Consider the following 19,510-nt stretch of genomic DNA (forward strand, 5'->3'; position numbering starts at 1 on the left):
ACAAAACATAAAACTAAAAAAAATAGAAGTGGATTTCCATTTTTTTGCATTATAGAGGTATCATCAATTTTTTTAATTGTGTGCTGCCTAGAAGAAGACACTGAGAAAACTCGAGGTTATTGCTTCATTGAATACGCACTCATCAAGTATCTCTTTTACCCTTCTTATTTTCTGAAAATTTATATCTTTATAAATTATATATATATATATATATATATATATATATATATATATATATTCTTTTACCTGTTAATTTTCTATAACCCAATGATTGAATAAATGAATCTTTTATTTTTCTGTTGTTTTTGCTTGGTATAGGAAGCTGAGCTTTCTAAGGAGAAGACCAATTGATGCAAATTAGACAGACCACATATTTTTGTTGTCAATATGTTTCATAAAATTGAGAAGTTCATGAAAGTTTCAGATTAGGGGGAATTTTTGAAAAAAGATGTAAATGCCCTTTGTTGTTATTGGACATTGTGACCTTATATTTGATGATATGCATAGGATCCATGGAACCCAACTAGTTGAGATGACTTTTATTGGGACCCGTGATATATATACCGACGCCAAGGGATGTGTCGCCATCTATTACATGCTATTGAATCAATATATTTCTATGCATCTTAACTGACACGTTTGTGGATAGAATAAAAAGGGTAATTGTGTAAATTGTTGTTGACTTATTTTTTTCATCGTTATCTCTATAAAACTTTTAGATTGAAAAACACTCTACACATATGACATTAGGATCTTAAAGTGGATAGGGTGGAACCGGGTAAAGTGTGTTTAGAACCGGAAAACCCGAAAAAACCGAAGTTTTTTGGTAACTACTTAGTGGGACGAACTTTGAAAATTTTCATATTAATATCCCCACTTCGGGGGATTGTAAGTTATTGAATATGAAACCAAAATTGACAAAATTATAGTCTAAAATGATGTACAAACTCTAAACTACACTCTGGAAAAAACTGCATGTCAATCTGACTTTAAACGAATGAGATATGCATGTTTTAACATTTTCAAAGAATATAAAGTACAAAAACAAATAGCTGAAAAGTTGAAAATTTTTAGCTTTGATATTCTGACTTCGTAGGACTGTAAATCATTGAATATTAAACCAAAAATGACAAAATTATAGTCTAAACTACAATTTGGAAAAAAACCGCATGTCAATCCGACTTTAAACGAATGAGATATGCATGTTTTAACATTTTCAAAGAATACGAGGTACAAAAACAAAGAGCTAAAAGTTGAAAATTTTCAGCTTTGATATCCCGACTTCGTAGGACTGTAAGTCATTGAATTAACCAAAAATGACAAAATTTTAGTCTAAACTCATGTACAAACTCTAAACTACAATTTGGAAAAAAATCGCATGTTAATCCGACTTCTAACGAATTAGAAATGCATGTTTTAAAATTTTCACAGAATATAAAAACGTTGAAAAACTAAAACTTTCAACTTTGATATCTCGACTTTGGGGGACTGTAAGTCAATGAATATAAAACTAAAAATGATAAATTTATAGTGTAAAATCATGTATAAACTCTAAGCTACGTGTTGGAAAAAACCGCATGTCAATCCAACTTGAAACGAATGAGATATGCATATTTTAAACTTTTCACAGAAACTGGTTCTGGCCCCTAAAAGTGGTCTGGTTCCTAACACCCGTTTTGGTTCTTAAACCCGGTTTACCCGGACCCGATGGACCCAAACTCGAATTACCTGAAACCCGGATAAAGTCATTCTTTAAACCCGGAACCGGAGCCAGTTCTATATATTCCGGTCTAACGGTTTCGGTTTCGGGTCCGGTTTTACAGTTTTAAATCTCATCCCTACTATAACATATAAATCCAAAAAACTAGAAATATTATTTGTAGTTGACTTAGAAATATATTAAAAAATATATTTTCTAAAACATGTATTATAATCTTTATGATGTAGTTTTATAAATATCATACTTATACGATCAATGTAGAAATATGTTAAAAATAGACATTTTTCACATATAGTAAAAGTGGCTTTTGTAAAGATACGTAATTGGGGTGTTTCTAATGACTATAGCATTGGAAAAACTAACATAGTTATAAGAGTCACAATGTAAATACCGACTTTAAGTTTTTCATTTAAAGATACTTAAGTCATGCATCTTTTTATAAGTTTTTTTTTTCATTATATTTATAAAAATATAGAGAAAATTTTAAAAACTTCTTGCGATCTCTTTATTGTCACACGGGAATATGGGATAGACAATAGTAATTTAAACTGAAATACACCATTTTTTTTTATGTTTTTATTCAAGAAAAAGGACAAGAATAGACAAATAATAATATAAAAAGTAAATTACACGAACTGTCCCTGTAGTTTGGGTTTATTTGTGCGTTTGGTTTTTTTTTTTTTTTTAAAAAAACTTGAAAAATCATTACAATTTAATTTTGTTGCACCTTTGATCTCTAACTTAATCCTCCACCGAATACCCGAAATGAAAATACACAAGTTTCAAATAACCGACAACTTACTCATATATAACATCTAAAGCATATTCGCAAAAATAGGTAGCCATTGTGTGATATATGTTTTACATGTGGTCATTTGGTGTTATACCCTCACCTGTTTTGGTATTTTTTGTGATCAAATATAAAAAAAAAAAATTATAAAGTATCCATTTTGTATGAAGAGCATATTCTTGGCATTTGTTTGTAAGGCAAGAACCAACTACTTCCATAACAACTCTGGATGTGAAGTTTCCTGATGCAGTAAGCTCCAAGCTTCTAAGCTAACGTTGCTTTTCATTGTATATTATTGCACTAACTTCAGGGTCAACATTACTTAGTTCATGGTCAACGAAGCCATATCCATCACCTATACATGTAAGACTTCAACTTATCAACATCGATTTTCATTCCATTAAAAACAGATATATTCCATGAACATTAAAGTTGTTGGAAACATAGAAATTTGAGTTACTTACATTTTGGTCCTTGAGTTTAACCGAGAAAATAACTTCACTCTAAAAAAAAATATCAAATAAGTGGAAATTTGTCAAAAGCCCATAAAGTAAAAAAGAAACATTATGGTATTATAACATGTGAAAACAAAAAGGACACACCTGCTAAGGTTTTCTTTACAGAAAAAACATTTTCCAAATGAATAATTCTACAGTGATGACAAAAAATAAAAAAATAAAAAATAAAAAAATAAATTGTAGAAAATGTAGAGATAAAGAGAGATAGGTACCTTAGATGAAATACTGAAGAAGTACTTCATATTGCTTGCAACATTAGCTATTGATAAAAGTTCATATACACAACAAAATCCATTCAATACCTTTATGCATGAGAAACATAGTATAATAAGTAAGAGCCATACTTGTAAATGTTTGTCAAGCTACATGCGACGTTGATGAACAAATGTATCTTCTTTACTTGATGAAAATATCCTTTTAGGAGGCAAATGTAAAGTATAGTTTGGAATGCCCTTTAGCCGGCGATGCAATCTCTCAAAATTCTTGTATCTGCTCACAAAAAAAATACAAATCATTTATCTCCACAAACCATAAAAGATTATGTAGCTAGATGTATTTACAAATAATAGTAGCATACTAAACATTGTTGCTCTCTTTTACCACTTGGCCTATCTCTTTCACGTAGATTGTATACAGCTTAATAAATGGTTTGTTTTCAATGACAAACACAAAATGGAAACGAAAAATATAATTAAAATCGTTTTTTGTAAATTAACCCTGAAGCATCTTACCTAATCTATGCATAAAATAAGTATAATAATGTTAGAAAGAAAAAAAAATATTATCAGAAACAGCACAATTCCATAGTTGCAGGTGGACGAAACCCAATCTTTATTTTCTTCAGACTGTTGTGTTGTATAAAACCAAGGTCAGGGGTATAATTGGTATTTGGTTATAAAAAAAAAAAAAAAACATACCGATACAGCACGATAAGAATGAACAAAGTATACATGTCGGCTTGCAATATCATCTAAAATAAGTGAATCTTTTTAAATTTGCAAAGCATTCCAGCCAATATGAGGCACTCTACAACCATTCACAGAATCAAAACGTCCAACCACCCCAGGAATCAAACCAATACCTCTCACTGAGACACCAAACATTGATTCAGTTAACAAATATTTATTTGAAGTTACAGGTTACAACTACTCACCTGACCCGTTTTCTTCACTTGACTCAAAAAGTAGCTGCAGACCAAGACAAATGCCTAATTAGCGAAATTATCATGTATGTAAAATGTCATATTAAGAGATGACAGTTCCATGAAACATACTGTTAGGCTGTTAGCAACTTTATACCACTGGCAGAACGGCAAATAACTTAACCCGGTTGAGTCGACTCAGTAGTAGAATTTCCAGAAATTAAGTCACTGTGCAAGAGCAGAAAACCATTCTGAAATAAACAACATCATCAAAAAGGTTAAATCATAAATTTAGTATATGAGAAATTAAACCGAGAATATTCAAAACTAACATCATCATCATTAACAGAAAGACTGTCTTGAATGATGCAATCAATCTTTTGTCAAAAACTTATTGATCAAATATAGGAAAAGAAATTAACCATGTTCAGTGCCTTAGTCAAATCTATAAACCCATACGTTATTACGTTCTAGCAAAAGGAACAAAAAAAACACCTTTCGTTTTGTATGTTGCTGCCTATGAACTCATTTGGTGCAACTGCCATGCCGTCTTCCCCACCGCCTATGCATTTGAAAATTTTCTGTGATGCTTTTCAACTTTTATAAATATTATAATCATAGAAACCTTAGGTCTTTTCAACTTTTCAACTGAAATGTAAACATAGAAACCTTAGGTCTTTTAAAGCCCTAAGAAACTGAAACAATTATATAAACAATAAATTAAAAACTTTTGAATACACAAATAGCTTTATGTCTGACCATTTATAAAGGAAAATTTAGCTAATAAGTGATTTACCTGTCTACTTGAAATATCTCCCTCTCAATCGATCTCCTCTATTCTTCAATTTCATATGTCGGTGGTTGGACATAAAAGATGTACACCCATTGGAAGAGGTTGGCAGAAGTCGAGATAACACTCAATTTCGAGACAAATTTGACAGTAAATTGGTAACTTGTGTGGAACAAAACCTACAAATCAAACAAAAATTGCTAAAAAAGATCATTAAATATTAGCTTCATATACGTCGATCAGACTACAAACATAAACCCTAGAAAAAAATGAACGAATATCAAACCTGGATATAAACATCGAAAATTCGAGAAATCGAGTAGCAACTCCTAACCGACACAGCAGAGTACCGGACCACTCAATTCCGCCTCCTAACCAAACGTCCAATCTTGACAAAAGAAACAGAAAAAGCATCGACATCTATGAAACATTCGTGAATTGAAGCGGGTATTTGAATCCATAAACCCCGAAAATTGAAATCAATAGACTACTGACGTTCATGGGAAGCAAGGTGATATTATGAGTCATCCATACCGACCGCCTTCGTCGCCGGTGTTGGAGACTTTGGGGAAGACGGAAGTGACGAAAAAAAGACAAAAAATAGTCAATCAAATTCAACGTTTGAGATTATCGACTGAGATTGGCAACCGGTTTGAAGCATGGGATGAACTACTGCTTTTCACCTACATCGAATGCCACAGATGGAACTCACAGTGGTTCTGAGTTCTCGATTCCTCTACGATAAACTGACAATTGTAGTTGCTAACTGTTGTAAAATAACAAATTGAATTAAATAATATTAGTTCAATGCGGAATGGGATCAAAAATTATCCAAGCGTAATAATCACAACGTAATACGAATAAAATAAATAGAATAGAGACACAGAAATTTACGTGGAAACCCAAATCGGGAAAAAAAAACCACGGGCGGAGGAAGCCGAGAAACAATTCACTATAATTTGCAGTGTTTACAGGGATTATGAAAGAGATTACAAAATAGAGTGGGAGAGCTAAAATACACGATGGTGTATCAGTATATATATGTAATGCTTTTTTATATATACTTGGATGATTATATTAAATCTCTCTGGCTCAGGCTATTTATAGCCAAAAAGAATATCATATGAAAGGAAAAAATGTCGTTCAACTTTGTGCGTCCAATTGTAGGCAATGTTAGGTAATGTTAGGCGCCTAACATTTGACCAAAAAGTTCGTCGTTCAAACATTACATTACTATTCATAGTCAAATTGTAGGCGTCCAAAATGTGCCGTCCAATTATTCAAATTCACATATATATTACTATTCATAGTCAAACTATGAATAGTAAATGATAAGTTACTGAAATAACCCCTGAACTATTTGCCACTTGCTAATTTTGGAGGCAACTTTTCCATAATCTCCACCTTGACATCAAAATTAAGCAAGTCATGCTTTACGATTAGTCAAAACCTATAGCTCACCAAACTCTAAAACTTCCATAAGAACCTGCAAATTTTATATAGAGAAAAAATTGTTTCCGAAAAAATAAATAATACTTCCTCCACCACGAGCCTTCAGGCTCAACTGCGATCAGAAACACCCACCATGTCCAAACATAATTTGAACTTGGCTATAGGAAGACTTTTAGTGAACATATCAGCGGGATTATAATCTGTATGAATCTTGTCCACAACACAATCACCTTTTTCAATGATATCCCGCACAAAATGATAACGAATATCAATATGCTTTGTTCGGTCATGAAACATTTGATCTTTACTCAAGAAGATAGCACTTTGGTTGTCACAGAAAACTGTGGTCACCTTTATTCTATCATCGAGTTCTCCAAATAACCCCTTCAACCAGATATCTTCCTTAACTGCTTCTGTAATCGCCATGTACTCTGCCTCGGTAGAAGACAGGGCAACTGTAGACTGTAACTGGGCTTTCCAACTAACAGCACAACCATTTAGAGTAAACACATACCCTGTAATTGATCTTCGTTTATCCAAATCTTTGCCATAATCTGAATCAACATATCCGAACACCCCAGTGTTAGATTTACCAAAACGTAAACACATAGAAGATTTACCGCGTAAATAACGAAAAATCCACTGTACTGCTTTCCAGTGTTCTTTCCCCGGGTTCGCCATGTATCTACTAACCATGCTAACAGCATAAGCCAAATCAGGGCACGTGCAGATCATAGCATACATCAAAGATCCAACAGCATTAGAGTATGGAACACGTGCCATGTAAGCCATATCAGTCTCATTAGTAGGACTCAAAGCGGATGATAGCTTGAAATGAGCTGCAAAAGGTGTGTTGACAGACTTTGCTTCGTGCATACTGAAGCGTCTTAGGACTTTCTCAATATAACTTTTCTGAGAAAGATGCAAGATCCTAGACTTCCTGTCACGAATAATTTCCATACCTAAAATCTTTTTGGCAGCTCCTAAGTCCTTCATTTCAAATTCAGCTTTCAACTGGTCTTTTAACTTCTGAATCTCCTTCATATCTTTCGCTGCAATCAACATGTCATCCACGTACAAGAGTAAGAAGATCTTTGAACCATTGTCACCTTTCTTGAAATAAACGCAGCTATCATAGGTGCACCTGCTGAATTTGTGACTGGTCATGAAAGAATCGAACCTCTTGTACCATTGTCTAGGAGACTGCTTGAGGCCATAAAGAGATTTGTTCAACTTGCATACGTAGTTCTCCTTTCCAGGAACTACAAAACCTTCAGGTTGTTGCATAAAAATCTCTTCCTCAAGCTCACCATTTAGGAAAGTTGTAGTGACATCAAGTTGTTCTAACTCAAAATCATTAGAAGCAACCAACCCCAACAATACACGAATGGAAGTATGTTTGACAACTGGGGAATAAATGTCAGTGTAATTAATACCAGGAATCTGACTGTAGCCTTTAGCTACTAACCGAGCTTTGTATCTTGGTTTATCATTTGGGTTGACAGGTTCCTTGAGCTTGTAGACCCACTTGCATTTAACTGGTCTCTTCCCTTTCGAAATAGGAACTAAATTCCAAGTATTGTTTCGCTGCAAGGATTCCATCTCATTTTGCATAGTGAACATCCAATCATTTGAGTCTTCAGATTTGATAGCCTCGTCATAATTCGCAGGCTCCGTTGCGGACTCAATATTATCAGCAACAATAAAAGCATAGGCAACCAAATCAGATTCAGCATACCTCTTCGGAGGAATAATCTGTCTTCTCGGTCTATCTCTTGCAATGCTTGGAGTAGTAGCTTGTGGTTGTGAAGGTGTTGAATCTTCACCAACAACATGCTCATCCGACGAAGAAGAATCTTGATGCTGATTTGTACTCTGATTAGTGGTAGGTGAAGTAGGAAGCTCCACCTCCATTTGAGCATTCTCTTTATTTGCTTCGGATGATACATCTGATGCATCTGTTCTTTTAGAAGAGTTAGCAACTGGTTGAATTATAGCAGACTCATCAAAAGTAACATCTCTTGAGATGATAATTTTCTTCAAATCAAAGCTCCATAACTTGTAACCCTTTACACCTTGATTGTACCCAAGAAAAACGCATTTGATTGCTCTTGGTTCTAGCTTCCCATTGTCAACTCGTGCATACGCTGGACATCCGAATGGTTTTAAATCTGAATAATTGGCAGGTTTACCGGACCATAACTCAAACAGAGTTTTCTTCTCGATTGCTCGTGACGGTGATCGGTTGATAACATAGCAAGCAGTCGAAGCAGCCTCCGCCCAAAAAGACTTTGGCAATTTGGAATTAGAAAGCATACACCGGACCTTCTCCATAATGGTGCGATTCATCCTTTCAGCTACACCATTTTGTTGAGGTGAATGGACTACTGTGCGATGTCGAGTAATGCCTTCCTTTTGACAATAGACATTAAACTCTTCTGAGCAAAACTCAAGTCCATTATCCGTACGAAGATACTTTAACACCAGACCTGATTGCTTTTCAACCTGAACTTTCCAATTTCTGAAGGTAGAGAAAACGTCTCCTTTATGTTTTAAGAAGAAAGACCACACCTTCCTGGAGAAATCATCAATAATAGTGAGCATATAAATAGCTCCACCTTTTGAAGCAACTCGAGTCGGACCCCACAAATCCGAGTGAACATAATCAAGTGGTCCTTTCGTTGTATGGATACCACTTGCAAACCTTACTCGTTTTGCCTTGCCATATACACAGTCTTCACAGAAATCCAAATCAACAATCTTTTGTTGACCAAGTAAACCTCTTCGACTCAATTCTAACATGCCTTGAAAACTCATATGGCCGAGTCGAAGGTGCCAAAGACGGGATTGATCTGGATCAGAAAGAGACTTTGAAACAACAACAACATCACTCGAAATTGTTTGCCCGTCAAGAAAGTAAAGATCTGAGGTTTTTCGTTTGGCTCTCAGTTTGTCGGAACCGTCTTTGAATACCCTGAGAACTCCACCTTTACCAGCAAACTCGTATCCCTTTTTGTCAAAGGAACTGAGAGATAACAAGTTTCTTCTGAGGTCAGAAACATATCTAACATCCCCCATGGTTCGAATAACTCCGTCAAACATACGGATCCTGACTCAACCATGTCCAAGAACTGGACATGTAGTATTGTTACCCATCAACACATAGCCCTGGTTAACCTTTTCAAATGTGTAAAACCAACTTTTGTTGTGACACATATGAAAAGTACAACCAGAGTCGAGTATCCAATCACCAGTGGAATCCAGTTTATCTGAATAAACTGTCAAAAGTTCTCCAATACCTTCAACCTCAGCTACATCGGCTTCACCCGAAGTGCTAGCTTGTTTGCCATTTGCTGCCGTCTTCTCTTTTTCTTTATTCTTCAACTTGAAGCATTCTTCAAGCACATGTCCCTTCTTGTGACAATAGTTGCAAAACTTTCGTTTACCTTTTGACTTGGATCTGGTTCTGTTGGAAGATTGAGAAGTTCTACTTCTCTCTGTTGTTCTTCCTCTGGCATTCAAACCTTCGGCTTTAGCATCACTTGAACCACCACCAGTAATATGCTTCATCTTCTCTTTGGAATCCAAAGCTGTATAGACTTCATCTAAAACTAGAGTGTCACGGCTATAGATAATAGTATCACGAAAATGGCTATAGGATTCTGGCAACGACGATAGTAAGAATAGAGCCAAGTCTTCATCTTCATACTGAACATCCATATTCTCTTAAGTTATTTACTAACTCTTTAAATGTGGATATATGTTCAGCTAAAGAGCCTCCTTCAATCATCTTGAGATTGAACAACCGTTGCTTCAAATGCAACTTGTTTGGTAAGCTCTTGGTCATCAACAGTTGCTCCAACTTTAGCCATAAAGAAGCCGCTGACGTTTCTTTTAGAACATCTTGCAAAACATCGTTTGACAAGTGCAAACGAATCTGGGATAAAGCCTTCAGATCTTTCATCTCCTTTTCTTCTTCGGTCCATGTATCGGGCATCATATTGAAACCCAAGAACGCCTTGTGTAAATCCATCTGAATGAGAATATCTCTCATCTTTACTTGCCACAACGGAAATCGGGTGTTACGATCCAGTAGTGGAATATCGTATTTTACCGAAGACATGATTAATTACTTGATAAAATGATCCCAACGAGCTAATATCACAACCCGTATGCTCTGATACCAATTGTTGTAAAATAAGACGGATCCAAATTGACTTAAATAATATTAGCTCAATGCGGAATGGGATCAAAAATTATCAAAGCGTAATAATCACAACGTAATACAAATAAAATAAATAGAATAGAGACACAAGAATTTACGTGGAAACCCAAATCGGGAAAAAAACCACGGGCGGAGGAAGCCGAGAAACAATTCACTATAATTTGCAGTGTTTACAGGGATTATGAAAGAGATTACAAAATAGAGTGGGAGAGCTAAAATACACGGTGGTGTATCAGTATATATATGTAATGCTTTTTTATATATACTTGGATGATTATATTAAATCTCTCTGGCTCAGGCTATTTATAGCCAAAAAGAATATCATATGAAAGGAAAAAATGCCGTCCAACTTTGTGTGTCCAATTGTAGGCAATGTTAGGTAATGTTAGGCGCCTAACATTTGACCAAAAAGTTCGCCGTTCAAACATTACATTACTATTCATAGTCAAATTGTAGGCGTCCAAAATGTGCCGTCCAATTATTCAAATTCACATATATATTACTATTCATAGTCAAACTATGAATAGTAAATGATAAGTTACTGAAATAACCCCTGAACTATTTGCCACTTGCTAATTTTGGAGGCAACTTTTCCACACTAACCGTCATCGTCTAGAGATTGTCTCTACCAACTCGATTCAGGTGACTTCGGTTATTAAAGAAAAATTAAACGAATCGAACCTGCAATTTTGGAAGTCGGATTCATGATCCGACGAACCTGAATCAGCGCCGGTGTGCGTTGCTGTTTCTTCCTGCTTGGACGTTCTTTTCTAGTCCTTCAAAACACACACAATCTTAAACAACAAAATTACTCAATTTGAGGCGGTCACCTAAAAACACAATTAAATAAAACCTCTATTTCTTTCTTTCTGAATCAACTGGGCCGATAAGAAATTACAGAAGAGGGGAGCGGTGGTAACATGGCCACCGGTGTTAGAGACAGGGCACCTACCCTCCCTCTCCTCCGCCTCACTACTTCGTCGGTCAACCGACTACTGTGAGGCGGTGTAGATGGGTACCGGAATTCCAAAGCACGACAACAGAAGTGAGAGGAGGCGGTGGAGGTCAGAACGGAAGCAGGGAAAAACATACCCGGAGCAAGTAGAAAAACGGGTCAGTCTGGATCGGTGGTGAAGAAGAAGCGAGAAATGGTGGATACGAAAAGTGAGAACGGAAGGGTAATTGAAAGTATGGAAGGATAACACGATGAAATCAAGGGAGTGACCCTGTTGACACTGATCCTAATATGATTGGGTCACAGAAGCGGTGACTGCAGATAGAAGTTCAAAAATGATCAAAACGACCCCCAGAAAAAAAGGACAGAAGAAAGCCAGAAGATGACAGAACAGCATAAACAAAAGGGTCATTTCTGCCAAACTAACCATCAAGTTTACTTCCGATTCCCGCGCAAATTAGCACGAGGACACTATTCCTTAGCATTGTCCAACTTTAATATGTATATAAATTAGTATCTAAAAGTAAACGCAGATATATATGGAAAATCCCTAAAATAATGGGTTAGTTACCCTTAAAATCCCATTAATCCCACTCTGATGCATATTTCACAAGCATCACCACCGTCATCATCCAACCCCCTCTTACCCTCTTCATTGGTCATCTCCTACATCTCGTCTCCGTCTCGATTATGATAGAAAGAAGGAACCACCATAATAATCATCGCATCAACGACCTTCTTCGATTATTTACTAGGTGCATTCAATCAACCAACAACAAAATTATAGGGATCGCTTCCACCATATTCGCAACATATCTACCTTCAGAACCCATCTGGAAATCGAAAAGATAGAGAGGATATCTTCATCTCCAGTGCTTGCGTTTTCTGATTCAACCAAGTAAGAAAAAACCGCATCTCCCCAATTGTTAACTTTTGTTTTTACTGAAATCCCTAATTTTGAAAATTTCTTAATTAGTTTTCTTCTAAATTGAAGAACCGGTACTTGATTTTTCACATTAATACTAAGGGAATCAGGTCAAAATGTTGAGGTCTTTCAGATTTCTGTTTGATTGTTAGTCTACTGCATCGTGGAAGTCAGTTCCTCATAGCAATCGATGTCGTATTATTTCCCAATTCCGACTACGAGTCTCCTCATGTTGTATCAATTACGGTGGATCGGATTCTTGGAAGTCGGCAAAAATAGGTTTGTGTTTCGATCGTATTTTCAGTTTTGTCACATGATTGTCGAATTTTATTATTTAATATATAAAAATCTGATTAATGTAATAATGATTGGTTGTTCGTCATTTGTGATTATGTTTCTTTGTTGTTTTACATTGATTCGATGATTTACTGGAATAAACATTCATATCATATTGAATGTGACTATTTGAAAAACATTTCATTGAGTGATAGCAAGCAGAGAATCACCCTTTTTTCTCTCACTATATTGCCACCCAAATTTATGAGTTTGTTTTTTGAATTACCTTAATAAATTGATAATTGATTAATAGCATTAAGGTAGTGTTTGTTTTTTTGTCTGCAGATCTGCGTGACCTCTTCTGTCTGCGCCGCGCAGACCACGCGCAGACATTAGCCTTCGCAGACTGTTTGTTTTTTTTGAAGACTGCAGACCTAAAAATGTCTGCGCGCCCTCTTCTTGGCGCAGATGTGGACCAGAGTCTTCTAACATCTTCAGACATCTTCTAGCCTAAAAAAACATATATATCTTTATTTTTTTTAAGTTTTTTTCTTTAATTTATATTTTTTCCAACTTTATTAATGATAAACAATTTGAAAAAAAAATCACAAAACATAAAAAAAACGTTCGACGATACAAACATGATATTTTTGAAAAATTTATAAATAAAGATTTATTACAATATAATAGTCGTTGAAGTTGTTTATATAAATATGAAAAAAAATCATAATATATTCTTATATTTTTTTGCCAAATTTTGTAAAACATTATTTAATACAATATCGTCAATTTCTCGAGAAAATATTTATGGTACGTTTTTAATGGATATAATTGAAAAAATCAAAGTTTATTTCCATCTATTTATGTATCAAATTCTTCGATCACTAATTGTAATGTTTAGTTATAACTTTGCAACCAAAGTTGTTGGTTTTTATCAAATATATACGTTAATTCATACCATTTTTATTTTTATTTTTTATACAATAATACATAAAAGTTGATCTAGATTCGTTAATTATTTATAACAAAGTCATAAAAATATTAAAAAATGACTTTGAAGTTTAAAAAAATCACTTTATTTAGATTTCAGTTTATTTTAGTAGCCCGCGGATGTTAAAAAACAAACAGTCTTCTTTTTTCAGACTGCAGACGTTTGGTCAGCCTCTTCTACTGCAGAGGTCTACAGATGTGGTCCGCAGACTGCAGACATTTTGCCTCAGAAAAAAAAACAACACCTATAATCAAATTTTGTTACCCATTTTGGTTTGTTTGATTTTGGAAGTTACTGCATTGCATGTAAAAGTTTCAAAGTTAGGGATACGTGTGATTCCATGTTCAAAATGATCGATTCCCAACAACAAATCAAAGCAAACATTATTTCGGTTACATTCTTATTCAAAATATTTATTTGAATGTTAGTTGTCTACCTAATTAATGATTGTAATGTGGATATAAAATAATTTATAGTTTCAATCTCTTAGAATGCACTAAATCTAAAATGGCCATGAAGAATGTATAAATTGATTCTTTTACTGCTTTTTTTTTATGTTTTTTTGTTTACCCTTTAAAAAAGTTCTACATCATTCTTATAGAATCTCTTATATATGTCATGGTTTAGTGCTACTTTGTTTAATTAGAGAAAAGAATATTGTCATTTGTTTTGTATTTTGGTCCATTGGGTATTGCATATGATATTATAGTCTTATTTTGATCAAAGTGACATAGAAATGTTCAATATCTAATACATTCTATCAAAATGGTTGTATTATGTACTTAAGAATAAATTACAATTTTTAATGTCTATTATATTCTATCAGAATTTATAGTTTTATTCTTTTAGAATGCACTGAATTTAGAATTCTCACAAAAAATATATAGTTTGATTCTTTTACTGTTTGTGTTGTTTCTTTGTAATTACAACTTAAAATTTTTTACATTAATTCTTACAGAATGCATCTTTTTTTTTTTGCAGGTCAATGACAAAGTATTATTAAGAAAATGAAGCTTTGTTTTGGTGCTAGATTATATACATGTTGGAAACAAACATAAAAGCATTTTTTCAAGAATTTCAACAAAGTTTTTTAGATTTTTATACTTATTATGTATTTCAGTTTGTATTTGTATTTTAAATTCTTTTTCATAAAAGTGTAAACAGATTCTGCAATAATATATTTTTACGTTAACATTTTCACATTCCAATGCTATGTTATTTTACTTATTCTTGGAGAATGATAATTTCATTTTAATAGAATGTTATTCTGACAGAATAAAATTGGTTATGATTAAAAAAAACGTAAGCATTGAAATTGAAATAATTTTAAATAAATAGAATTTAAAATTAAGATAATTAATTATCCTTTAAAATCTACAATTTCCTTTTTCAAATAATGTTTAATTGACTGCAATACCCTTACAATGAATTTTGTGAGATTATATGGTACAAGTCACTTTATTGAATATCATAGACCCTCAGATGATAACCATGTATTTTTTTGCATCCATTGGTCCAGAATTGTCCTTACATCCACACAATAGATGTCATCCACATTATAACCTAGCCCTATATATATATATATATATATATATATATATATATATATATATATAATATGTTTTCTTATTTCAATGGAATCTATATTCATTTCCTTGACATAATGTAACCAAATTAATGACACATTTGTCCTTTTAAGTCCTTGTCTTAAATGTAGGACACAAAGTGGTTCAAAAACCGCACCAAAAAGGTTAGAAAAACACACAAATAGTAAAAATGAAAAAAAAACGTACCAAAAAAGAAAAAAGATCAAAAACCGCTCTAAAAAAAACCTCACCAACAAAACCGCATAAAAAAGGATTAAAGGCTCAAAAAACCGCACCAAAAAAGTTCACAGATCAAACCAAAAAATGAAAAAAAAAGCCGCACAAATAAAGAAAAATATCAAAACCGCACTAAAAAGAAAAAAAATGCACCAAAAAAGATTAAAGGCTCAAAAACCTCACCGAAAAAGATTAAAGACGAGGAGACAAAATGCCTAAATGACGATCCGTGTGAACTATGTTTGTGACAACTGCGTCTCTCGACAGGTGAATATAGTTTTATTTGTGATGAAATTAGACTTAAAAAAAACTAATAACGATAATAGTTATTAAAAAAAAATTAAATGATTTAATTGTTATTGTTATCTTGCAAATAAATGATACGTATAGGGGACCAAAGTGAAAGATAGATCGATTTAAGTAAAAGTTAACTAACTACGACAGGAAATTAGGATTGAGCTGGAGTACAAAGATGGAAGTAGAGGGGTGAAATTGTAAAACAAAAACCAATAACTCCCATACAAGGGAATGGAGTGATCGGCCTTCTTTTTCTCTCGTCCGTTTCCTCTTGTGGCTCACATAAATCGCAGAAGGCTTCTTCCATAGGGCTGCTACTTGGTCGAAATCAGAAAAGAGCAGGAGAATATTGGTGCGACAGAAAGAAGGAAAAACGAAGGAAAGACGAGGAAGGAAGAAGGAAAACCGCGAAGAGAAGAGAGGAAGAAGGGGAATCCGATTTGGCTTGTTTAGGGCTGATCCCAGGTCACATTCCAGGTATATTCTTGAGCTGTTCAACTCGTTTTTCTGCCCTAAAATCATGCCCGTATTAGAGGCTAAAAGACCCGGCAAAATCCTTTTTTGAGATATTGCTGTCAAAATGATGTTTTATGGCTGCTATTAAAGTCCTCAAAACAACCCTTAAGACCTTTTGTAATGCTTGGTTAAATTGTTTGAAGATTACCTGTGAGTTCTAGCTTGAATAGCCATAAAAAAGACCGCAATACCCCTTGTGTTTTCTGTCCTGAAACCACAACTTAAAGCTGAATAAAATGTTCTGTAAGTCACTTATGTGCCTAAAATTCACCCAAGAAGTATACAAGTGTAGGCTATATGTAAGCTTACTAAAAGATGCTAAAATTATAACAAATGCTTAGTAAAAGTATGATGATATATAAGTATGAGAAGTATATATGTATTTGGTCTAAACAATTAGTATGAGTGGTGAATAAGGTAATGAACTAATGTCAAATGATGGGTATAAAAGTGTATTGGTAAATGGGTGTAACAAGGTGAAATAAGAGTATAAAAGATGTTACAAATAAGAAGACAACAACATTCACTGAACTTGTAAACTGTATAACGAAAAATTGAAGCAGAATTGTGAAACACCCCAGAGAGACAAAGTTGTAGGAAGGTGGCTTGAGAGAAAAGGATTAGGGTTTCAAGGAAAAACCCTGCAAGCTTAAGGTGGGATCTCTTTGATGCATCTTAACCATTAGATGATTTTGGAATGAATGGCGTGGATTTAATTTGACTTGATCCATGTGAAAAATTAGAATTTGTGTGTCTTCAAGCTTTAAAAGTTGTAAAATAGATCATAAATTACACCAAAAAATGAAAAATAGAAAAATAGAAAAAAAATTACAACAGGTAAAAAATGATTTAATGGTGCTCGGTTTCTAAATAGCACCACAAAACCGCACCAAAAAAGATTAAAGTGGCTGAAAAAAATTTGTGCATAATTGATTTTTTGCTATTTATTTCTAATTAGTGTTGAAATTTCAAACAAAAGCTTAACGGGCGATCAGGGGAACATAATTGTACAACCTCCGTAGTGAGAGTAAGGAGCCACAAAGTGCTGGAATTGATTCACATTCGCTTGAAAAATGGTATGTAGAACCTTCTCTATGTCTCTCCGCCAATCTTCACTAATCGATTCTTCTATTATGATTAGGTTTTCATATATCAGTAATGTATATGTGATCACTGCAACATTAATAAGGTTCTCTAAATTAGGGAAAATTGTTGATTTAAATGAAATTGTAGGAGAATCATGAATTTTCCATTTAAATTTTGGCAATACTAGTATAATTTCATAACGATCCTTGTTTTCTTTACGGTTAATTGTCTTTGATGTATGCGTGTCAGATTTTAAAGTTGATATGCATAAATAAATCCAAATTTTGTTTCCTCCATAGATGTTTAATATAAGATATTACATATCTACCTCGAAAGCAACGGTTTTCCTTGTTTCTGAATCTAAAGTATGTGTTGTTATAGACCTGTAGCTTAAGAGATATTTTGGCGCCCTTTTATGGTGATAATTGATACGACTGTCAGATGTCACGACGTTTCATATCAGATTGTCTCATTTTCTGACCCAAGAAAGTTTTTAATTTACCCTGTCATTGTGTTACAAGTAAAAATTACATTGATAGTTGTGAATCATGTATTTTTGAAACAATTTCCCCACTATACAAATGGTTGAACTGCTTTTGTTTGTAGGATGCAAAAGATTCGGGAGATGGCAAGCAAAATACTGCTGACATGACACAGTTTGTAAGTTCCTTGGACGTGTAGTTTTTATTTTGTAAGGTTAATATCTTTGCAATATTCCATTAATGGTTATAGAACACTTGAAACCTACATATGGTCTCCATTTTAATTTAGATCTTGTTGTTTTTGCTTTGACAAAATGCTCTTGAATGTTCATTTTTGTTATCAATAAAGTATCACTTGTTGCTTAAAAGTTATTACTCCTCATTTATTTAGCCCATACGACTTCCATTTCCGAATAACTAACTGTAATACCCTTGTTTTCGCAGGTTCAAAACCTTCTCACGCAAATGGTAAGCTGTAAATGGCACTTTGGTTGCATGTTTAGTACAATTACATCCTACTTTCTACTGACGAGTGTTGTCTTTGCAGCAAACCAGATTCCAAACAATGTCCGACTCTATTGTTTCAAAGAATATCCTTTTTTTTCGATATTGTTTCTTATGAATTTTGTATCCACATATTTTTTTGTCATACAAGATAGATGGATTTTGAATGATGACCTTAACAACAATGTACTCGATGAGATGGGTGAAAGGATAAGCGAGTTGGAGCAGAGTATTAATGATCTTAGGGCAGAGATGGGAGCTGAGGGCACTCAACCTCCTCCATCACCTTCAAAGAAGGATGGTTCTGCTGCATAATAAAAACATGTTCCAAAATCCACATCTACTTTTTTGTGCTTAACTTTTGTCTTTTTTTTTTTCCTTCTTTATCACATAACGTGTTTAGAAATTACGTTGAGTAACAATGGTGATAATATCTACTATGTTTTTGTTTTTCTTTTTGGACACTCAACGGATTCTTGCTGGATATTCTAATTCGGTTATGTTGTTGTTTTAGGATGTTTGATTAAGAATACCCTTTTCATTATTTGAATTTATCATATCATATATTATATATATATATATATATATATATATATATATATATATATATATATATATATATATATAATGATTATAAAGTATACATTTATTAATTTGGTATGATATTGGTAACATGTTTAGTGTGTTGTCCATGCAGCTAGTGCCCATAAACTTGTGCATATCATTTGACCGTTTTATATCAATGATCTTTTGAAGTTGACCGTTTTATATCAATGATCTTTTGAAGTTCAAAATAAAGGTACTCCATTTTTATTTTTCTTTTTAGTTACCTTTTTATATTTTTGCTAGTCAAATATTTTGGAATATAGTTTGGTGCTCCTCACCTTTGCTTAAGAAGTAAGAAAAATATTTAAAAAAAAGTGATGTTCCTCGACTTTGTAGTTTATTAAAATATAACCTTATGTCACAAGTTTGGTATAATAATCTCATAGGTATTACATACTCCTTATCTAAGATAA

General features: G+C 33.6%; 1 protein-coding gene and 1 long non-coding RNA gene across 6 annotated transcripts; one reads left to right on the forward strand and one right to left on the reverse strand.

The window, feature by feature from the left end:
• Window positions 1-2,500: 2,500 nt before the first annotated feature.
• LOC145165510 (uncharacterized) lies at window positions 2,501-5,995 on the reverse strand. 4 transcript variants are annotated; one of them, XR_013740099.1, is made up of 12 exons: window positions 5,854-5,995; window positions 5,246-5,725; window positions 4,966-5,138; window positions 4,665-4,750; window positions 4,302-4,420; window positions 4,182-4,215; window positions 3,946-4,115; window positions 3,373-3,517; window positions 3,241-3,287; window positions 3,113-3,159; window positions 2,975-3,013; window positions 2,501-2,865 (listed from the first exon to the last, which is right to left on the reverse strand). It is a non-coding gene; the product is annotated as an uncharacterized LOC145165510 (long non-coding RNA). The 4 variants fall into 4 exon arrangements; XR_013740094.1 differs by having other exon boundaries at window positions 4,665-4,817; window positions 5,854-5,993; XR_013740097.1 differs by lacking the exon at window positions 3,113-3,159 and having other exon boundaries at window positions 4,665-4,817; window positions 5,854-5,993.
• Window positions 5,996-16,145: 10,150 nt separating this feature from the next.
• On the forward strand, window positions 16,146-19,035 carry LOC145165526 (heat shock factor-binding protein-like). 2 transcript variants are annotated; one of them, XM_079084268.1, is made up of 6 exons: window positions 16,146-16,380; window positions 17,399-17,495; window positions 18,112-18,165; window positions 18,432-18,455; window positions 18,535-18,577; window positions 18,682-19,035. In XM_079084268.1, exons 2-6 carry the CDS (start codon window positions 17,493-17,495, stop codon window positions 18,804-18,806), a joined length of 249 nt encoding a protein of 82 aa, XP_078940394.1. In that variant the 5' UTR covers window positions 16,146-16,380; window positions 17,399-17,492; the 3' UTR covers window positions 18,807-19,035. The 2 variants fall into 2 exon arrangements, with proteins under 2 accessions (XP_078940394.1, XP_078940385.1); XM_079084259.1 differs by having other exon boundaries at window positions 16,245-16,380; window positions 17,378-17,495.
• The last annotated feature ends 475 nt before the right edge of the window (window positions 19,036-19,510 follow it).

The sequence above is a fragment of the Lactuca virosa genome, chromosome 1 (assembly GCF_052849685.1).
Source record: "Lactuca virosa cultivar CGN04683 chromosome 1, Lactuca_virosa_CGN04683_v6, whole genome shotgun sequence".
In the NCBI taxonomy this organism is placed as follows: domain Eukaryota; kingdom Viridiplantae; phylum Streptophyta; class Magnoliopsida; order Asterales; family Asteraceae; genus Lactuca; species Lactuca virosa.

What these genes read in the sequence shown, in the direction of transcription:
- LOC145165526 (XM_079084268.1), top strand. An exon ending in CTGCTGACATGACACAGTTT is followed by an intron (nt 18,166 to 18,431) that starts GTAAGTTCCTTG and finishes TTGTTTTCGCAG; the next exon opens with GTTCAAAACCTTCTCACGCA. An exon ending in AAAACCTTCTCACGCAAATG is followed by an intron (nt 18,456 to 18,534) that starts GTAAGCTGTAAA and finishes TTGTCTTTGCAG; the next exon opens with CAAACCAGATTCCAAACAAT.